Genomic DNA, 21,542 nt, shown 5'->3' with positions numbered 1-21,542 from the left:
CGGCAGTAGGTCATCACTTAGGAGTAGGAAGCCGAATGCCACTGGTCTCTAACCAGCCACGGTGCCTGAGCCAGAGCCTGTCTGCCAGAAAAGGGACCCTTGCAGCACAGAAGACAGCAAAGGACTTCTATCTCACATCTTGCAGCGACACTAACACACGTGGCACTTCAAAAACACTAAATGTCTCAAACACTCAGAGCAAAGAAACAAGGCAACAGTAAAATCATAGCAAGCCTGGAGTGTCATTTGTCTGATAAAGCCATTAGCTCCATACTGCTAAGTTTCTGCTGCCTGCTAAACAAGCTTAGAAATTTAACAAGGACAGAAGTTGTGGACAGTATTTTGGTTTTGCACAAGTCTAAAATTCAATAGTTGCAGACATCAGCAACAGCAGCTCTTCCTCCTCTCTTCCTTAATGTATGCTGAGGAAGAACCTCTCTTGCACATAGACCAGTTTAACAGGGAACCAAAGAGACAGATCATTGCTGGTTGGTAAGATTTTAACAGTGAGAGTTTTGCAGATTTTCACTTCCTCAAGAACAGCAGCACTTCAAAGAACACCCTGGAAGACACTGGTGTATGTATTGCTTCCCGTGCTGAAGTTGTACTTGTAGCATTATGCCTGCACTAGAAGCACAGAGCTACAGGCAACACCTGAACTCCACTTCATCTTTGCCAGTTTAATATGTTCAAAAAACCCTGAGTTTTACCTACTGCATGCAGCTCTCAAGCAGGGACCTTTTTGCTCAGCATCTCTTCTGCTATAGAATGAGAATAAAAGTTGGCATCTTTTCAGCAGAGAAAATCTCCAGAGGATCAGCTCACTGTTTCTAATTAACAAACAGGTCCCACCTGAGGCACTAAGAGGAACGCAGCGCCACCTTCACGGCCTCTTTATGAGGAGATCACTCTGCTGGTATAGGAAATAAAGACCACATGCTCTTCCCTGAGCTCCTGCTGCAGGCACAAACACCTGATCAGTCTCCACACAAATCAAGTCCCTGAACTGTCACATTGGTGCCTCAGAAAGATTTGTGGACACACAGCCTACCCAATTCCTTTACTTCTCTCTGCTGAAAATTGGGAATAAAGAGATCTGTTACCTTAATAATGGGCTGATAGCAATGGACCACACTCGATCCTCTGTCTGCACTGTATGTAGACACTGACCAACTCTGCCCGTGGACAGGGACCAAACCTAAAGAAAGAGATGCATGTTATGCCACATCACCCAAAATTGCAGAAGGTAGGATGCATACTGCTAATATTGTGCTGGATGAGCTCCCCAAACTGCCATGTTTACCTTCCCAGAGACCATCTCCCTGAATTCCAATTACTTATTTTGGGGAAGCAAAGCCTTCAATTGTTGGCAGAAATATGCACTTGAAGTCACACAAATATTCAGCTTATAAGTATGATCTTCCACCCCACTGGTAACTGAGAGAGCACCCCATCATCACTTGCTGTCTAAGGGCAGCACTCAACACGAACTCCTCATCTTCTGCAGTTAAATAAATGACAATTAGGATTTGTTCAAATCTATTCTCTTGAACAGTGTGGGAAGACTTAGTAGCATCCCTGGAAAAGTTCCATTATATTAACTATAATGGTAATCATTCACCAGCCTGTAAAATAACCTTCTTTTATAAGACCTCCCCACTTTAAACTAAGTTTTTTTAAGTGTACCCCAGATAGTTTTCAAACTGGCTGCCCTTGCTCACAGACAGTATGAGAGAATTCCTTCCGTCCCACAACAGTGCAAACATCTCCTTCCACCAGTTCATCCCTTTGTTTCTGGGTCCTAATAAAGACCCCAAAATTCTTGCTGGGGCCTCTGCTAGTGGCCCTCGTTTTCTCCACTCTGCCATCATTCTTGGCCCACAGGACTCAAGCCCCCCAGTTGTCTGTAACCAACCCCCAATGTTTTGCTTCAAGACTTCAAAGCGTGGAGTGCCCTATTTGTTTGTTTGTTGATAATGCCCAGGATTGCAGGCTATTCTTGTCAGCGGGGAATTTAGCACCTAGTGTCAGCAAAAGCAGCAGAAAAGCTTAACTCCTTTAAGGCATCCCTATCTCCTACAGGTTAAAAATATTGCTCAGAGCACACTATCTGCTGCCTATCACACAGGAATGTACATTAACAGCTCTTCAGGGCTTAGTCCTAATCAACACTCAGCAGAGCCCTCAATAGCTTAGACACTTAGAGCCCCTTTAAAAGGTTGGCAGGGATTCCCTTCCACCCTCCAAGAGTCTCATTCACGCAAACAAGACAGCCTACAAAAGAGATGATAAAAAATAAGAGGTGAACATCCCCAGAGTATATGCTGTGGGGAGCACTGGGTGGGCAAGATCTCACACTAGTTCTAAGAAAAACAGCTTGAAATTCCCCTCTGGGCTTCAAGAATTTGTTCTCAAGGTCGGGGATGTCTGTCCTCCAGCTGTCAGAGAAGTAGCAAGAAGGCACTCTCCCAGAAAAGTGGATCCACAGACCAGGGGGGAGCAGCACAGCTAAAGTGTGAGACAAAGCAGCATCAAGGTCTTGCTCCCAGGAGGCAAACAGCAACTCCAAAATTGCCTTTGGCATCTGAACATTGCTTGCTTTACTTGAAAGTGACTTTACTCAGGAGTACATCTGTACAGAGGAACCAACAAAAAAAAAAAATTGGGTCATGCTGCTTCACACACTTCCTATAAAACCTTTAAAAAGAAATTTAAGTCTTTCTTTCCTTCAACTTTCCCTCTTGAAAAATAGGAATTAGCTGGTTTTCCTCTTATCTGCATGAATGCTCTATGATATGAATCAGCACTAAGAGTATCTATCAGCCTACCCAGAGTAAAAGCCAACATATAACATTCAACATAGTGCAACGACTTCCAGCAATAAAACAAGTGGTTGTGAAGATACTACAGGTACTACTGCATCATGCTAGCAGGATAAGGGTGAAACATCTGTGTAGAGCTTCCTAAACTGATCACACAGAGCTGATTACAGCTCAGAGGAGCAACTCTCCAGGTCCACACAGGCACAAAGCTGCTGAACAGATCTAGAAGGACAAAAATCAACAAGGTTCTTCCCCATAAAGAAATAGTCAAAAATTATGTGACTGGACCTGGTGATGCCAGCTGAAAAAGAAAAATGGGAGCAAACAATACTCATAGTCTAACTTCATTCCTGGTTTGCAAACCAAGAATCATTGGGGAAAAAAAAACAAACCCCACACAAATAAATAAAATAAACAAACCACAAAATTAGTAAATAACCATAGATTTGGAAAAGAGATCATATCCTTTACAGAGATTGAATATATAACAGAGACCACCACATTGTTAAACCACACTACAATGTTAAATCACAAAACAAGGATGGGTTTGAGATCCATACAGCGAATTTCACACTAACTGGCATCTCCACTACAGTGTAGACAGATGTACAGGCAAAGAAGCAAAATATCAGCTGCTGCCTTCTGCACTTCCAAGTTTAAGCCAGCAGCTGATGCTGTAAATTACTGCCAAATCTCTTTCTAACAAGCCTGGCAGAGCAAGCATCTTTTCAGAGACATGAGCCAAGACAGTCAGCATTCCTCCTGCAAGGAGTACAGGGCTCACAACATTCTGCTGACACTTAAATATTCGTGGCACAAGACCTCTGAAGTCACCTCTACAGCAGCACCTGCAGCTGCTGAAACATCCCTTGCTCACCTTTGCTGTTCGGTCCCGGGAGCCGCTGACAATGAGGCCACCTTGGAAGTCTACGCAATTCACCTCCTGTTCATGTGCAGAGAACTTGACACTGTAGGAGCCATGGATCTTGTGAAGGACAATACTGCCATCTCTGAAAGACAAATCCAAAGGCAGGGAATTTGTATCCCTTGGACATGCACCTTCCACCAATGCTTTGGAGTGCTACAAAAAGACCAGGACTGGTCTCTGACAGGGGCTGAAATTCATGAAGCATTATTAACCCTCCACTCTTCACACATCACCTGTTGTCTTGCAGTTCCACATTTGGCCAGTTAAAGCCTGATCTGATGCACATGAAAATTTTCCTGGCTATCTTTCCACCCTTCACTTTGTGTTAAGCTGCAGAAACTATAGCAAAGCAGTTATTCCTCCTCCTACTGCTTTGAGCCTGCCAGAATTCTGCCTGTATGCTGAAGGGCTGGAGTAAGAGAACAAGTGAGAGGACATTCTCACCCATGTCCAAGCCGCAGCTTTTCATTCATTTCAGAGAAGTTGTGCAGGGTGCTGTGCTTTGAACTAACTACACAGATATTTAGACCTTTTCCAATCAACATAGTTACTGGAATTTTAAATGCAAGCCTTCATTTTCACCTGAATTTTGGTCTGCAGTTCACAGGTGAGAGTCCCATGATAACCAGGGCAGACAGCCATGCTTGTCTCTCCCAATTCTGCACTTAGCTGTTGTGTATATTTTTAAAGCTTTAGGTGTTAATGAAAGTCCTGTCACTTGCTGTAACTGTAAAAGGCAAAATTAATTGGAGAAGTGTGTGTGCTGGAAGGCTTGGCAATTTTTCCCCTCTCCACAATTGTATCACTGGGTCTAATAAACACACACTTGTCTCTAGAAAACTTTCTGCACCACTGCAGTCCCAGCTAACCAGCAGTACTGATTATTAGAACAGTCTAGCTACCCTGGGTCTAACAAGGAAAGAAATGCAACTTGCACAGCAGTCAGGTTTGCCTGATCAATCAATCCCGATTCAACAGTCCTGTGGGTATCAACACAAGTTTACAAGAGCAAAGGACACTTTTTAAGGTCAACAGCATGAGACAGCTCTTTCAATGCTGCAGGAGAAGCTTTTTCAGGCCAGAACCAAAATTATAAGAGAGGAAGCAGCAGTAGCTGACCACAGCCAAGCATGAGGACACTGTTAGCAAAACTGGCCCCTCTGCTCTGGAGTTACACAGAACCTTTCCAATTTCAGCAGCAAAACCCTTAGGCTCCTTCATTCATCCAACTTACCCCCCTCCACTGACAATGTGGGAGTTGACAAGAACAAAACGACACACGTCCTCCTGGTGGCCAGAGAAGATGGCTTGAGGGTGACGCTGCAGGCCTGTCCCCTCTGCACAGAGGCGATAGGCCTGGATGTTCTCTGCTTGAGACAGGTAGAGATACTCGCCATCCAGCTCCATCCAGGGCATCAAACTGCAAACAGACAGCAGGTTGGGGGCATGCAGGAGTGGGGAGAAGAAAATGAAACAAAACAACCCCACAGAAAAAGAAAAAATAATTACATATGCACACATATCAACAAAAACGAATGCCTGCTCAAGAAAAGTGAAGTTGGAGCAGCAGGTCACATTCAAAAGTGGGGCTTAATATAGCAGCACAGCTACAAGTGAAGCTTCTCCAGCAACATAAAAAGCAGATTACATTGCTGGCATTTTTCTAACCAAGAGCTGAGGAAAAGGAAGCATGGAATCTCTGAAAGAGGAGATGGCCAAAAGTCTAGTGAGCACAGATAGGAAATACTTAAGGGCCCCTGAACCTGCATGAGGTCTGTACTTTTTAGGAAACAAGACCCTGGTGCTGGTGAGTTATGCCAAGCATTTCAAAGAGAGCATTCAATGTAAGGCTGTTGGTGCAAACAATCACTCTTGATCCTGAACACTATTTGCTGGTGCCCAGCAGAGACCACAATGCCACAGTGCCACTGTTCCACACATCTCTAAGCAGGGGAGCATGTCACCAAACTACAACAGCTCTTCCTACACACAGAAAGTTACCTGCCTCCTGCACTCTGAGGCAACCCAAGAACTTCATGCTCATCATACAGAGGAGTTATTTTTCTACATTCACACCTCTTCCCCTGCTGAGCCATAGCTTTAGAGCAAGCTCTTGATTTCTGTTGCCCATCTTTCAGAAGAGCCCATGCACCCTTTTTGCCTCTGCTTTATGTGAGACAGTGGCAGGTTTGTACAGACAGGTTCCAAGCCAAGAGCAGTGGAGCCAAAAAAACTATTCCAAAGTATTTTGAAGATTGATGTTATATATGGAAAATATGCCTTGCTTTTTGGGAGGCTAAGAAGAGGAGATGACAAGCAATATCTGAATCAAGTCTGCTATCTCAAGAAGTTTATTCTTGAAACAAAAGCAAAATACAGAAGAAAATAGGATACAATGCACACTTAGTGAGATCTTTGCTCAAGATTTTGCTTTTGTGTAGCCAACAGAGAATCAGCAAATAAGATTTCAGGATATATAGAGGCCAGATATAAAGACACATGGGACTTGTGCTATGGGGCATGTGTGAAATTGTCTCTGCTCTGCAGTCATTGCCAAGTGCACCAATGTCCATGGAAACACCAAGCAAATCTGAGCCTTTCTACAGAGCAGTCTTTCTGTTTTCAAACTCTTCAGGAACAAATGGCTTTGAAAGCAGTGCAGCTTCTCATAAAAACCTGCCTCCCTCTTTTTTTCAGATCATTTGGCCTCAGAGGTCATGATTTTCTGTGTCATCAGAGTCATTACACACAGCCATACCTCCTAACATCACAATGAACAACTAGAAACAAGAAAGAGGACAAGATTGCTCATTAGACAGAAGGTTCCTGCTTGCCTGTATTCATCTCCAGTAACAGGCTTTTCATCATATGGACAAAGCAGTTGAGTTTGTAATATTCATCTGGGACTTGATCATATACATGGAAAAAGTAAGAGGCATCTTCAGAGCAGGAGCTTTGGGTTTAGGCAGGCTTTGATTTCCCCTTCCTTCCTCCACTCCTACACAGTCCCCTAAAAGCAAGTGAATATCCAGCTTACCTAGACTACAGCCAGTTTCTGTGGCTCTCCTTTTGCAGAAGTTTAGCTTTTTACCTTTTTCTATGGCTTTTTCATAAGGAGAAGTAGCAAATCTGGAGCAGGATAAATGAAAATTAGGGATGCCATTTGGATGGTGGCCTCATTAAATCAGTCCTTGCCTTTTCACTTGGGAAGCTGGTTTAGTAATGATCTCTAATATCCACAGAGCCCGTCTTCACAGATGGTTGCAAGCACTTCAAAGGCAGGTATACAACCTGCACCAAAACCCACTCTGCTCATTACAGCTGTTCCCAGGACTTTAGACAAGAAGTGGCACATTATCCACCACTTCAATTTACACAGCACAAAAAGGCATGAAAGCTCAGTAGAAAGTCCCTGCTCTTCAGCAGCTAACAAAACCATAGTCTTTCTCATTTTTCCTTCGGTCTGATGATGTGAAGGGTAAAAATTTATGTGTGCTGCTTAGACAAAAGACCTATCATGTTCTGCTTTGAAAGCCAAGTACACCTTTGCAAACAAGAAGTTAACAACAAGCTCCTATCATTAATATCAAATATACCTTTTTCTTTTTTTAAGTGAAGGAGAGAAGCATGAGAATGAAGGAGGAAAAGGCAATGCATGGCAATTAGCATTTTAGATTTGTACATCCAAATCGGGGTCCAGGATAAATCACCAGAGAAAAATGAAGCATTTTGAGGGGACACCTAAGTCCACATCTGGGATCAAGGTGAGCTCATTGTGAGAGCAGGACAAAGGATTGCTCATGGTATACAGCAGTAGACATGAATCAAACAGTTTGAAATCTGTAGTAAAGGTTGCTAAATGCAACTAAAACTGTACAGATCAGAACAAAGACAAATTCAAATTACTAAGAAAGAAACTCCTGACACTCAGCATGAATTCCCAGGGCAAGGCAGCAACTCTGATTACCCCACACTCAGCTAGCCAGCAACAAACAAAATAAGCCAGCAGCAATCACTTGTAAGGCCCCATGGAGCACAAGGAGCATGAAACATCTCATTTCAGAGCACAGGAACAAATCCAAGGCCCCACAGCAGTTGTCACATAACAAAGAAGAAAAAGAAGCCACTTGCTTGCATTTCCATTTCAGGACTGTCTCCCTCCGGCAGCGTCCGTGCCTCCAGTTCTGAGACACCTTCACCCTCTCCTTCACTGGAATGCCAGCAGCTCTGCAGACAGAGGAGGAAAGATGAGATGAGATTAGCAACCAGGACTGATGCCTTCTGGACAACAATGGACTCAAGATGGTCACAGGTAAGCTCTCACCCACAGTGATACACTGACACACACTGATGGTGCCAGAGCCACTACAAGTGAGCACATTCATGAGCACTAACAAGAAAGGAACACTGACAAGAGTGGGGGATTACCAGCAAAGAAAGCCACCTCTGATAATCACAAACCTTAAACGTGATCAAGACTTGACCAAGCATACTGAATGCAGCACAGGTTCAGACAAAAAAAAAAAAAAAATCTAAACAAGATGACACAGAAAGAAACCACCAGAAGAACCAGAGATATAGGACATCACCTGACAAGAGCCATTTAAGACAAGGACAAAACCACACAAGAACAGATGGAGAAAACACTAGCCAGAACACTAAAGAAAGAGACTTTCTATCCAGAAGGACTAGTAAAGAAACTGCTCCAGAGTCTCACCTGTCTGACAATCACATAACCAGATATAATAATCAGAAATCAAGATGTATCCAAACTAAACATAAAATACATTCATGTGTATAAACCACCCAATGCACACACATACCCCAAGAAAAACTATCTTTTGCAGCAGCTCACCAAAGGATAGAGAACTCCAGCATATCACTGAAAAATTCTCTCTTTACAGTCAAAGCTACTAAAAGAGAGACTATGGTTCATATAGCTGTTACTGGGTTACAAATGTTATTGGAATGAGCTGAGACACACCAAGATCAACACTCTTCAAGATGTGACAAAAAGTCAGTACCACGGAGACCTGGGACCAAGGTCTCCTTAGAGTCTACATGAATATACCCAGTTCAAGCAGCTGTTCAACACCTGTTCTGTTTTCATGATCCAGAGTTGATTAAAGACACAGGGAAAGGCAGCTTTAGCTCCCATCTTTCTCATATCGTAAATTTAATTATTCAATATCCTTACTGGAGCTGCTTAGGTAAAAAAGATCAGAAAACTACAAACAAGAACAAACTCTAGAAATTATCCTTTGTAACTAGGGGTTATGGACCACTTTCTAGAGTACAGGAGTTTATCTCACTTTCATGCATTCATGCATTTCTCAACAGATGCACAGGAAGAAGGGAAGATCCTCGAGAGATGGGAACTGCTGCCTCATCAGAATCAGTTTCCTCCTCCCATCCCTATAGCCCCTCCAATCCACTTCCCAAAAGTAGCATTTTTGGGTACTCTGTCATTTTTAAAATAAAGATTAGCTCCCTGTAAATAAACATATCCTGTGGTTGTTAATGGGTGTAGGAATCTCTAACCTGGCCCTGGGGTCTGGCCAGATTCTTATTTTCCCAGCCTTCCTTCCATAGCCTCAGGCTCCTTTTTTTCTGCTCACCCTTCCCTCCTCTTTTCTATGCTTTCCGGCATTTAGTCACCATTATAATTTGACTGCATTCCTGGGCATGTGACCCATTTTAAACAAAAACAGAAACCACACACAGAAAAGCTTTTCATCCTCTAGAAAGCTTTGCAAGTTTACGTTTATGATCAGTAGAGCCACACCAATTAAAACTGAATTTAGAAAGCTACAGGCTCTTTATTTTTCATAGCCATTTAAAAACAAACAAACAAAACCAAAATAGAGTTAGAGCAGGCTGCAAGAAAAGGAATTCCTTCTTTAAAGGGAACATTTGCAAGAGCTCATGAGGCCAGATAGTGTCTGGGATGAGGAATGCACAGTACTGAAAAGTCAGGTCAGGTCCACTCTCGTCACTGCTTATTACTCTCCCAGACAAAGTTCAGACTCTCCGCCTACATCCAATTCCATTCATTACTCCAAAATACTTCTCCTCCCTACACTCAACCCTCAGTTAAGTTCTCCCCACATACAGATCTTAAGTCACCAGTTTGCACAGTGATGGAAAACACACTCGTGCCACATTCCCCTCCCAACACATGCTGGCCCAACCAGACATTCTGAGCTCAATGCATAAACCCTACTAAGACTGGATGTAATTTCCAAGGCTCTGGAAAAGGTGACTCCAAGGTCAGAAAAGCAGCTACTACCTTACCCTGTTGGGCCCTTTTCTAGCAGGACTAGACCCTCCTGCTGCTGAAAATAGAAGTTCTGAAGAATCACACGTTGGCTCGGCCCAGAGTCCCAGTTCACTCCTGCAGTTACTCCTCCAACAGACACCTCCTTCTTTCCCACATATGAACAGTTCCTGTCTGGAGGGAATGAGGGTTGGGTGGGGAGACTATATGGGTGAGGTTTGATGGGATTTGGGAGAGGGGTGGTGATGGTATTGTTCTGTCTTTTTTTGTTTTACTCTTAATAGATATATTATTCATCCAGCCTTACTCCTCCAAATAGCAACTCTAGATCCATCTAATTTAAACATGTCTCCTTTTATACCCCAGACATTTTATTTATTCAAAATAGATGCAAGAAAAGGAACAGAACATATGGAGAAAGATGAGGTAGAAATTGGACTGATACATCCCTCCCCTTTGCCAATTATGGGGCAGCAAAGATTGAAGTGCAGTGTTGGTCACATCCCTTATATCAGAAGTTAAATCAAACCCAGTTATAGAATCAAGTGCTGAGATACAATTTGATTATTTGATTTGTTTCCTCAACAGCACTCCCCCAGAGCAAGTCCCAGAATACATAAAAAATGTGATGAGTATCACTGCAACGCATGAGAACAATTCTCAAATCTTAGTAAGTTAAAAAGGGCATCACCATACAACTTAACAATTTGATTAAAAAATTCCTTTTCTCCCCTACAGGAGCCTGTTTTGTTTCAGTCACGATCAACACACTTTCTAGACTTGCAAACTTTTTAGAATTTTTCCATGATAACCTGAGGCAATCAACAGACATCACACAACTGAGTGATTGACTTAACTAGGTACCTCTTACTTCAGCAACTGTGTTGAATATCCAAAGACTGAGGAGACTAAGCCACCTTATGAAGCCAAATGCTATATAAAATGCTATGGAGAGAAGACTATCCACTGGCAAATGAATACCTTGATCTTTCTTAGTGTAAAATCCAGAAAAAAACTAAGGCACATGCTTAAAATTCAGCACATGGTTAAGTACTCTGTGAAATCAAGATCTTGGCATTTGTGCTCCCAGAGAAGCTACCCAGCAGTGAACTCCAAGACCACTGAAGGCTGACTCACTGGGGAAGGACTGCTATTTTTAGCAGGACCTACACAGGCCTGCATCAGAAAGCAACTGAGATACAGTCCAGCATCCTAGAAGGATGACAGGAAACACAGGATGAAGGATCCAGTGAACATTGATTATGAAAACGCAATGAAATTCAAACAAAATGGTCTTAAAGCCCTTTAGAGAGCATCATCTTACACCTCTGCTAGGGCATCACAATTATCAATATTTGATAAAGTTACATTACTCAGGACATGCAGGGTTATCTTTGTTATTACCTAATTATCACCAAAAAGCACTCCATCAGGATCCCAAATCATAGTGCAATACATGACCTGAGCCAATGCATGTTTCCAATTGCATGCACTCCTGATGGAGGCTCCCTTTACAAAGACTTTGTTATACTAAGAAAGAGAAGGTGAACATTTCTTACAGCCTGAGAGAGAGCTCCAAGAGTAAAGTCATCCCAAGCAACCCATTATAAAGGATTTTTCATTTCCCCCTTCTTACCTCTCCCCATCCTACAAAAAAAGTTAAAAGTATTTTGTTCAAATTATGAATTTCCTCTCTTTCTTGGCAGAGTTACCAAAAGAAATGTAATATTCCTTCTGGAGCCCACTTCCCAGCTGCTGAAGTAAGAGGCTGGAACTGTCCCCACACAGCACCACTGACCCAGGTGACCTCAGGTACCAAGGCAATTGCTGGCCTGGGCCCCAAAACAAAGCAGCGAAAGAATCACTCAGCCAGGGCATGTCACCTCCTAAAGCTTCATCTCCAACACCTCCAATAGATCTTGCTTTTAATGATCCCCTCCCCATCCAAAGTGTTTTGCCACCAGAAATGGTATTTCTGCAACAGCAAGAGCTTCTGTGCTGTACTGCAACCCAGGGAGATTTTTGCTGGCTGTCTACAATTTCAGCATGTGCCAAAACAGTGGTGCCTGCAACAACACAGACCATGTTACAGAAGATAACACCAACATGTCATACCCTGTATTTTCCCAGCTGCATGGGGCACCCTAATCCACCAAAGTCCTTCATGTTTTGCTACATTTTAAGTACTGAAGAGCTCATCTGGAAATGCAAGTCTGCAGAGACCCGCTGAGACTGAATTTCTTCTGTGGACAAAATCTTCTGTCTGCATAAAAGCTGTCACCAGCCTGCCTGAGGCCTGACTGGAAGGGTCATACAGAGAAAAAACAGGTCACAGTGGCTAAGCCCCACTATCAACCTTGGCCCTGTGGCAAGGCTGGCTAACACAAGGACCAACTGCACTTATTTGTGTAGTCAGGACACACCTGTTGAGTGGCAGGGCCTCAGTGCAGCTACAAGTCATGGGCCACCAACAGCCAGCTGAGAGGGAAAAGCTATTTATGTCAGGAGCCCCTGTTGAAGTCCTCAACCTAGCTTTCAAAATGTCTCTTCCAGGACCAAAATTCCAACTGCATTCCTTTAGCACATGACCCTTATTTAGCTTACTGCCATGTTCAGCCTGTCCTCTGTGCTCCCCCTCTCCCTATGGGACATGGGTTCAAATAGCTCCAAGACGGAAGAGAGATCAGTCCACTGTTCCTCACTGTTATTTGCTTCCTCTGCTGTATCTATGCCATCTCAGATGTTACCAGGCAGTCAAGTGCTCCACCAAACAGCTCTTGTGAACAAGTCACCTCAAGAAGAAGGCAGAGGCTGTCATAATACCCAGAGGTGCAAAAAAATTTCTGTGCACACAGCAAGGGCACACAGTTTCACAAAGGCTTCCCAAAAAAAATCAACACTACCAAGACTAAGCCAGGCCACTCTGCCATCAGATGCCCTCACTGCAATGGGATACTGGCTAGAAATTCCAGGCAGCATTTGGACTCTCTCAGGGAGCAGGCTTTTTGGAGATGAAATCTGGGCTTCTTCAAAAAATGCACTCCCCTGGAAAGATTATGAGAAAACCTGAAGCTGCTGAAGAGGTGTCATGTGTATTCTGGTTAAAAGAGTAGATTGTCAGAGTAGTATTCGGATAGAATAAAATAACCCATAGCTAGTCCAACAGGGGTAACAGCAACAAACAAAGCACATATATTTTAAGCCCTGAACTACATGAAATTCTTCTTCCTCTTTGAACTTGTGAAGATCTTAATGGAAGAGTAGGCAAGCCTCAAAGAACTCTTACAAACAACTTCACATTCCTAGAAAAAGCAGGAGTTTCAATGTTGTGGAGCTGTCCTGGCAGATCTGTCCTGCTCAGCACTAACAGTTTAACACAGAGTATGAATAATTGTAACAGCAATTTATAAACACCACTGACTTTTCCAGCACAAAGCAAGAGCTGCATTCCCTCTTCCAAGCTTTTTCTGTTACTGAAATATCCTCCCTAGAGTATTCCCCTCTGCATCATCTGCACCAGTTCATTGCCTTCTTCATTTCTGTCTTAAAGTAATGAAACTTTGCTTTTAAAAAAAGTTTTAAAAGATGAAGGAAACTGAAGCAGCTTTACAAGCATTCACACTCCCTCCCCCTCCAGTGGTGAAGGCTGAGGTCTCCTATGATTGCTGCAGCTTGAATTTGGATTTGACTTGCATAGATTGGCCATTTCCTGCTCCTGTAGGTGTATACATTTTTCCAAGATCTGGAGAAAACACAGCTTTTATTAACTCACCAAAATGCTTACACAAACTCCTAAATGCTCATAGATGATAAGTCTCTCCATTAATGAATCTGCTTCTCTGAACTGGAGAATATACCAAGATCCTAGTGGGCAAGGCAGAACAGAGACAGGGAAAGAGAAAACGTGCAGTAGAACATTTCTATATTTTGACATCTATTAATACATTACAAAGAGCAAATTGTCAAGCTATTTAGGTTCCAACTTCTAACCTGCCCTTTAAAATTCCTTTGTAACAAAGAGGAAATAAGTTTAGCCCAGCTGCAACTTTATTCCTTTCTTCCATTCCTTAAATAAAGAATCACCTTACAATGAGCTCTTTGCCTCTCCAATTTCTCCAGTCCAAGGTGGTCCAGCAAGCAGGCCCTGGATAAAGGCTTAAAGCACCCTCTGCTATTCCTGGCTCTGACACTGACCTGCTGCACAGAGGGCAGCTTGGTTGACATCTCCCTGCCTCTCCTTCCCCTTCAGCCCTTGTTTACTCTGGCTATTTAGGCAGCAAGCTCGTCAGGGCAGAGACCGCTCTTGCTGGGCCTGTACAACAGCTGGCAAAACAGACAGAGACTACAGGACACAACTGTAATATCACTATATCACCAAAACCCCCAAAGGTTTTGTGTTACTACTCAGCTAGAGTTTAGCTGCAGAAAGTGTTGTTAAGCCTTAACTTTTCTGTGATATGATGCCATGCATTTTTGAAATTAAAAACTCTCTTTTCACCTTATATCATGAAGACATGGGTCAACTTTTACTTCAGCTGCTCCTATGACTGAGTAAGCAAAAATCTTAGCATAGGGACTCTTTTTACTATACTTATAACAAGGTCTTATAGCACTATAGGTCTATACATAAAATTACCTTGTCTGTACAGAAGAAGTGACAACCTGATTTGGAGAGACTCACAGTTCAGATGCCAAGAAGCACATCCATCTAAAGCCACTCCGTATTTCCATAACAGTGACACAATATTCTATTGAACATTTAGTTACTGCTGATTCAACAAAGAAACAGCACATTTTTAATCCTGAGAATGTGCTTTAAGAACTCTTCCAGGTCAGCCCCTGACTCAGGTGGACATGAACCTAGTGATTCCCCTCTGCCAAAGGAATGAAGTGTACAGATACATCCCTCAAAGCAAACTTCTTTCTTCTTCTGCAAGTGCACAATTGAATCCAGACCTTAAATACTTAACTTGGCCTACATCTGTGACTCCCATTTGGCTGAATCTACCAGAAAGGTAAAATATGAGAGATTGTCAATGCTGCAAAAATGCCTTTCAGCATAACAGCTAGTGTCTGGGCTTAAGTCCACATCTTCCTTTGATATCATTAGCAATTTAATTTAATATCATTTAAGCACAAGCATGTGTCAGAGATTACCACAGCTGGCAAATTTTAAGATTATGTAGCCAGGATGACAATTTTAAAAATTAGATAAAATTGAATTTTTTTACATATACTACTATTTTTTCTTCCCCAGGCTGCTAACAGCTAGGGGTTTGCAACCAATTTCTTATCAATCTTACTTCTTCCCTATTTTGGCAGAAAGAAGTTTTATAAGGAAGCTGACTGTGCAAACAGTTTTTTCACATATAAGCTTGTTCCTTCTGATCCTTGTTGTTACAATTATGTGAAGACATACCCCACAGAAACATTTTACAGAAATAGTGTCATTTTCAAGTTAATCGCCTTTTTAAAAACGGGAAAGTGGGGGCAGGGGTTAAGTTTCACAGCTATCTCCTTTAGGCTCAAATGTATTGCTATTTACAAAGCATTAACAGATGGCTTATCAAAAGCCACTTAACAGCAGAAATGATCAAACTATTCTGAGATGGATTTTTGTTTTAAACTGTAAATACTCCCTAGACTAGTTTTTAACTTATGCCAGCCTCCCAGGGACCATCAGCTTAAGATCTAATGTGAGAACCATGCACGTTATTTCATTAAGTACATTAACCATAAACGGTTCCAGCCTTTGCTTTCTCAATTGCACACAGTATTGCACAAAAACCTCTCAAAAGTAAAAACTACTGTTCACCTCATGCAACATTAGCCAAAACATGCAATAGAAGCTTCAGCTCCTGAGTAAGTCAAAGTCCAACCTTGACAAACTCAAGAGTTATTCCATATCTCTAAGAAAGCATAGTTATCAAGAAGGTCCAGCTATCCATCATCTTCATCACCATTCTATTTACACAGTAATATTTTAGCTTAAGTATCTATTCAGCTCAAATTTTGCCTTCAATGAGCAATCTATCAGGTTCTTACTTAAAATTGCTATTCAGAAGGACAGTGCACCCAGAAGCCTGCCTAAACTCCCTCCCCCAACTTGTACTGATTACTCAAATAAAATAAAGTATCTCTCTGCAAATCCTACTCCCTCAATTGCAAGAGCAGCGATCTGGGAGATTGCTCTTGACCTTCAGGACATGCATGAGGAGCAAGTGCTACAGAAGAGACATGGCTAGTTAAAACCCTTGAGCTGCCACAGAGACTATTAAATGCTCCTTCAGCTAAGTACAAATTTTACAGCTGTACAACTCAACACATGCAACCATACTGGTTCTTCTGCAGATGTTCAGATATCCAGACCTCCTGGTTCTGTAATATGTCCTTGCCTTTTTTCTGTTGCCAAACTGTCTACCTTACTGGAGTAAAACTCCTCCAGCTCCCTCCAGATGTTGGATCTCCACCAAGAGAAAACAAGTGTTTGTTTTTCAGGTATTCTCTATAGGATTTAGTACACTATTTCAATGAAGTGGAGACTTTCTGGGCCTTCTATGAAGTTAAAAGTAATTAAAGGAATCATCCCCCAGATATATCTCAAGGTTTCTTCATAACCACTTGTAATGTAACTTGGTGTGTTACCCATGATTGAACTCTCCAGGACCAAGGAAGTGCTGACCAACACTGAAAGCAGCTCTCAGTACCAGAGTTGTTTGAGGAAAACTTGAAAATAGGACACAGCACAAAAGGACATCCTAGAATTACTAAAAAAAACCCCAAACCTTGTTCATAGCAAATATAACAGCGCTGAAATCCTGTGAGTTCATGATACTCAAGCAGCCTTCCCTTCTCTGAAACCCTCCGACCTAGCAAATCTCTTCTGTAGCTGTTTATAGACCTGCATTCCCCCACAGGGGAAGTGGTGGTCCTTACACACACTGCACCTGCTCTGCTGTACACCTGATCCCTCCTGCAACTGAAGGAGCAGAGTATCACCTTATTCTTAATGAAAAATACAAAACTTCATTTCCTCAGGAGACAAATCATATATCACAGTAGACAAGAGTCCAATGCACAGCCATTCTGCAGTGCTTATTTCTGCTGACTTCCAAGGGAACCGTGCTTAACTTTCAACCTGTGAACACTGAGCAGGTTGAAGTGCTGGCCTGAAAACCCAACACAAGGATTTTCAGCACCACCAAATTTCTGCTCCTGCCAACAGAAGCCATAATTGTTTCTCTAGAGTCTATGCATTGATGAGGCAGCAACATCAGACAGCAAAATAGGGGTCAAAACCTGCTATCCCTTCTTTTGAGTAAAGTCACCAGTGTTTATGGAAACAATACTGAGTCACTGAATGACAAACAAGATCCACGCTGGCAGCTAAAGAGGAGCCATAGGAAGGGATTCATAGATCCTAAGAACACAAACTTCTCTTGGTATCCTTAAATGAGGAAGAAAAGCCCACTTTGTGAGGTTGCCTCCAAGTGGCATTTGGTACACAGCCAATTTGAGAGAGGAAAGGCAAACTCTGGATCCTCACCAACCACTGCCAAGGCCCAAGCCCCAAAGGCACTTCTAGAAAGATGCTGGTATCATAGACACTGCAAAGCCTAGAGGGCTTGACCTTATTCCTAACCTACGTTGTGCTGTTGAACTGAGGGAAAATAAAGATCCCAGGGGAAAAAAACTCTAACAATTCCTATTCACAAAACTTTAAAACCCAGAAGCCATGAAATGTCCAGGAATCACTTTCTCTGCGCCAGCATTACCATTTATACCAGTAAGCTGCTCTGTGAGAACCTAACACACATGTTCCTGGGGGCCCAGAAAAGCTCTTTCACCTAAGAATGCACTAAGCCCACTCTCCAGCCTTTTCCCAGGATGCCATCCCAGGCCTTGCTCCCTTGCAGCTTTTTATCTGAGGTGTTTTCAAGACCATGGCAGGGATCACTGCTCAGAAGTGGGGAGAATGTGCGGGTATACAGGATCCACCCCAGCTGCACAAGAAGCTCTGTCCATCTCCTCATGCTCCAACCTCCCCTAGCCTCCAAGTGTTTGGAGTGGTCTGGGAACTGAGAAGGTCACAAAATCACAGAATTATTAGGGCTGGAAAAGACCTCTGGATATAATCTAGTCCAATCTCCCTGCCAAGGCAGGATGACCCAGAGCACGTTACACAGCCACGAGTCCAGGAGGATTTTGAATGTCTCCAGAGGGAGACTCCATGCCCTCCCTCAGAAATGCTTTGCCACCCTCAGCGAAGTTCTTCCTCATGCTGAGGCGAAGCTTTGTTTTAGTTTATTGACATTGCTACTCATCCTGTTGCTGGCACCTGCCTTTTAGATACTTATAGGCATTGATGAGATCCTTCCCAGTCATCTCCGAGGTGAACAGGCCTGGCTCCCAACAGGGAAGATGTTCCAAAGCCCTTATTCCTCGTGGCCTCCGCTGGACCCTCACCCGTAGCTCCTCGTATTGAGGAGGCCAGTACTGTTCACAGTTCTCCAGATGCGGACTCACGTTAGTGCTGGGCCTGCCACTCAGAACCCCGCGTACCCCCGCCAGCCCGGCCGCTCCCTCGCGGGGACACGAGGCGCCTCCCCCAGCGCTCAGGGCAGCGCCGCCACCCCGGGGCGGCCATCGGCCGCTCCCTCCCAGCCAGGCCCTTCCCGCGCCCTCGCCGCCCCTCCTGGCGCAGGGAAAGGGCGGCGCAACCGCGCTTCGGGAATGGCCCCGCGTCCCCCGCCCCTCGCGGCCCAGCGGCGGCCACGCCAGCAGCGCGGCGCGGCCCTGGCAACCGGCTGGGCCGCCGCATCCCCGGCCTTTCCCGGCCGCCGCGGCCGCCGCCCCCCGCCCTTCCGCCGGGAAGGCCGCGCTTACAGGTCGGTGCCGAGCTGGGTGAAGCCGGAGTTGAGGCAGCCGCGGGCTATGCGCCTCCAGAGGACATCGCGGCTGCTGAGGAAGCGCAGGCGGCGGCAGACCTGGGCCAGGCGGCCCAAGGCCTGCGCGTCCAGGTAGGAGCAGATGAGGAGCAGCAGCTCCTCAGGTAAGGCCCAGAGCGGGGAGGGGGGGGAGGCGGCCCGGGATCCCCCCTCCGCCTGGGGGGACCGGGGGCTGCCCTTCCTCCCCATGGAGCAGCAGCTCCCGGCCCTCCTCCCCGGGAGCCGGAGCTGCTGCTGCCCGGGGGAGGCCCGGCCATGGACGGGACAGCCGCTCCCCAGTCACATGGGGCAGGAGCCGCTGCCTGTCACTGCCCCCTCCGGGGGAGGAGGCGGCTGCGGCACCGGAGGGGGCACGGGCCGCCGAGCCCACCCTCGTTAGCGGATTAATTCATTAACGGGAGCCGCTGGGACTCCCCCTGTGCCGCTTGCCCTCCCCCACACCCCCTCGCCACTCCACGACCGGCGCACCGGTCTGTATCTTCCGATCTGGGATTAGAAACGTCACCTGATCCGAGTGTTCATTAATAACGTGAGCAATTAATGGTGGGGATGGTGATCCCAGGTAACCAGAACATCTGCCTCACCACCTGGAGCAACACCAGCTAGGTACTGCACCCCTGCAAAGGAAGGTGAACAGCAAGGTGATTATTGCTCATTAATTATCCTTGACCAGGGTCAGCAGTGCCTGTCACCCATGAAGTGACAGCAGGGGTCATCTGGTGCTGCACAGCAGTTTTCAACACTCCCAAATTCCTGTGACACATAAAATAAAGGGTCTTCCCCACATGAGAGCAGGTCTTTCTACAATGGATTTAGGGCTGGCTTTTCACCAGCACCCTTCTTGCAGTCCATTCCTCCCTCCAGAGCTCCACAGAGCGGGGTCTGAAAAGTGCTCTCAGTTCACACGTGTGTGTACACATCCACAAGGACACCTCCTCGAAAGAACTTAATAACTGAGTCATTGTTGCCATCCACAGGAGCCTGGAGTACTGACAACGCAGGAGGATTCTGGTCCAAAATGGCAAAGTAACTCTCCACAGACAGTGGACCAGGAAAATATGAGTCTAGAGTTGTGTTATTCTTTCTTATAGTACTTTCCACTCTACAGAAGTCTGAAATGCTGGGGAAATTTCTCCCTCAGAATAAGAAAAAAATTGATAAGTTATAAGAAGTTCATCATCAGCCTAGAATGCTTTGCACAGGTATCACTTAGCTACCACAATCTACATCTCATTTTGCAGGGTGGAGTAGGATAATAAATTTCAGCATATAATGAGGTTACCATTGTATTCAGGCCATTTGACAGTACTTGCATCCTATTCCAGAAGGTCATCTTGTCTGTCTAATCTCAAGATCCCAAATACTTCTACGAATAAATCACCAGGTCTGGAAGTCTCATATTTTAGAGGTTCAAAACTGCCAGATAAGGAACTCTCTGGTCCATTTACACTGCGTTTTAAAACACCCTGGAAGTCAGGGAAGTTTCAGAAGTGGATTTTATTATCAGCATTTTTAAGGAGTGATGTCTGGAATAATTATAAAATTCTCAACCTGAGTTTGAGCTCAGGTGAAATAACAGCACATCTAGTACAGGACTTAAGTAGCCAGCTGAAAGGAAGGTAATACAATGAATTTTGCTTAAGATTATGAAAACTTTGTGTGAATGAAAATGAAGTTTTTATGTCAATTTCATATCTTTCTGATGATGTAAAATTTGGTTCTTTTTGTAACAGACTACAATATTGTCTGAAACATTAAAATTATTAAAAGCTAAGTGACCTCTCTGTCTTAAGTTGTTATTGTAAAGACATACTTATTATCAAGTTGGTCTTTCTCCAGTAGGATCCCACAGAGACTGCTTATACACCCCACACTATTTAATATTTTAACTGACAATCTGAAAAAAAATCTGAAATCCTTCTTAGCAAAGCTTTGTAGAAGGCACAAAGCATGGGGCAAGAAGCAAAGGGTGCTTATGGCTGCATACCCCTAGGTTAAGTTTAGGCATAATCACATCATATGTATTTCAATCAAGCCAAATGTAAAGTCTCACATCATGGAACAAAGAATGTAGGTCACACTGAAAGGATGTAACTCTATCCTGCAAAGCTGCAATTCCGTAAAGACTTCATTAAGATGAATAATCAGCTGAACGTGAGCTCCTTCTGCAGTGCTGTGACCAAAGGGCTGGGCTAGTGCTGTCCTGGGAAAAACACAAGAGCTGGGAGTTCTTTTACCTCTGGTTTTGACTCTGTTGTGACTGTTTTGGAAATAATTTGTCCAGACAACACTTCAAGGAGGATGTTTAAGATGTTCAAGAAATGAGTTTCAAAGAAGAGTAGTAAAGAATGATTACTGGACTGTCAAACGTGTTTTGTAGTAAGACCCAAAAAACTCTATTTTAGCTTTCTAAAGAGAAGATTAAGGTGTGAGGTGATCATACCTTATGAGCATTGAAACAGGAAAAAAAGTCTGGATCTTCCGTTTAGCAGACAAAGAGATAAGATCTCTTAACAGAAGGTGATGGGAAACAAATTGTGAATAAAGTGTGCTTTTGTAGTGAATAA

General features: G+C 44.0%; 1 protein-coding gene across 1 annotated transcript in view; it reads right to left on the bottom strand.

The window, feature by feature from the left end:
- The window catches only part of FBXW4 (F-box and WD repeat domain containing 4), a 61,332-nt gene extending 40,276 nt beyond the window's left edge, over positions 1-21,056 (bottom strand). Inside the window, exons 1-5 of the mRNA XM_056494718.1 lie at positions 18,914-21,056; positions 7,882-7,977; positions 4,985-5,170; positions 3,700-3,832; positions 1,104-1,198 (exon numbers count right to left, since the gene is read on the bottom strand). Of these exons, the coding sequence (XP_056350693.1) occupies positions 1,104-1,198; positions 3,700-3,832; positions 4,985-5,170; positions 7,882-7,977; positions 18,914-19,164 (761 nt within the window). The 5' untranslated portion in view covers positions 19,165-21,056. The remainder of the gene's footprint in view (positions 1-1,103; positions 1,199-3,699; positions 3,833-4,984; positions 5,171-7,881; positions 7,978-18,913) is intronic.
- Between the last annotated feature and the right edge of the window lie 486 nt (positions 21,057-21,542).

Source organism: Oenanthe melanoleuca, chromosome 6 (genome assembly GCF_029582105.1).
Source record: "Oenanthe melanoleuca isolate GR-GAL-2019-014 chromosome 6, OMel1.0, whole genome shotgun sequence".
Lineage (NCBI taxonomy): Eukaryota > Metazoa > Chordata > Aves > Passeriformes > Muscicapidae > Oenanthe > Oenanthe melanoleuca.
Note: the sequence above shows the minus strand (reverse complement) of the source record. Positions and strands in the feature narration are given on the sequence as shown.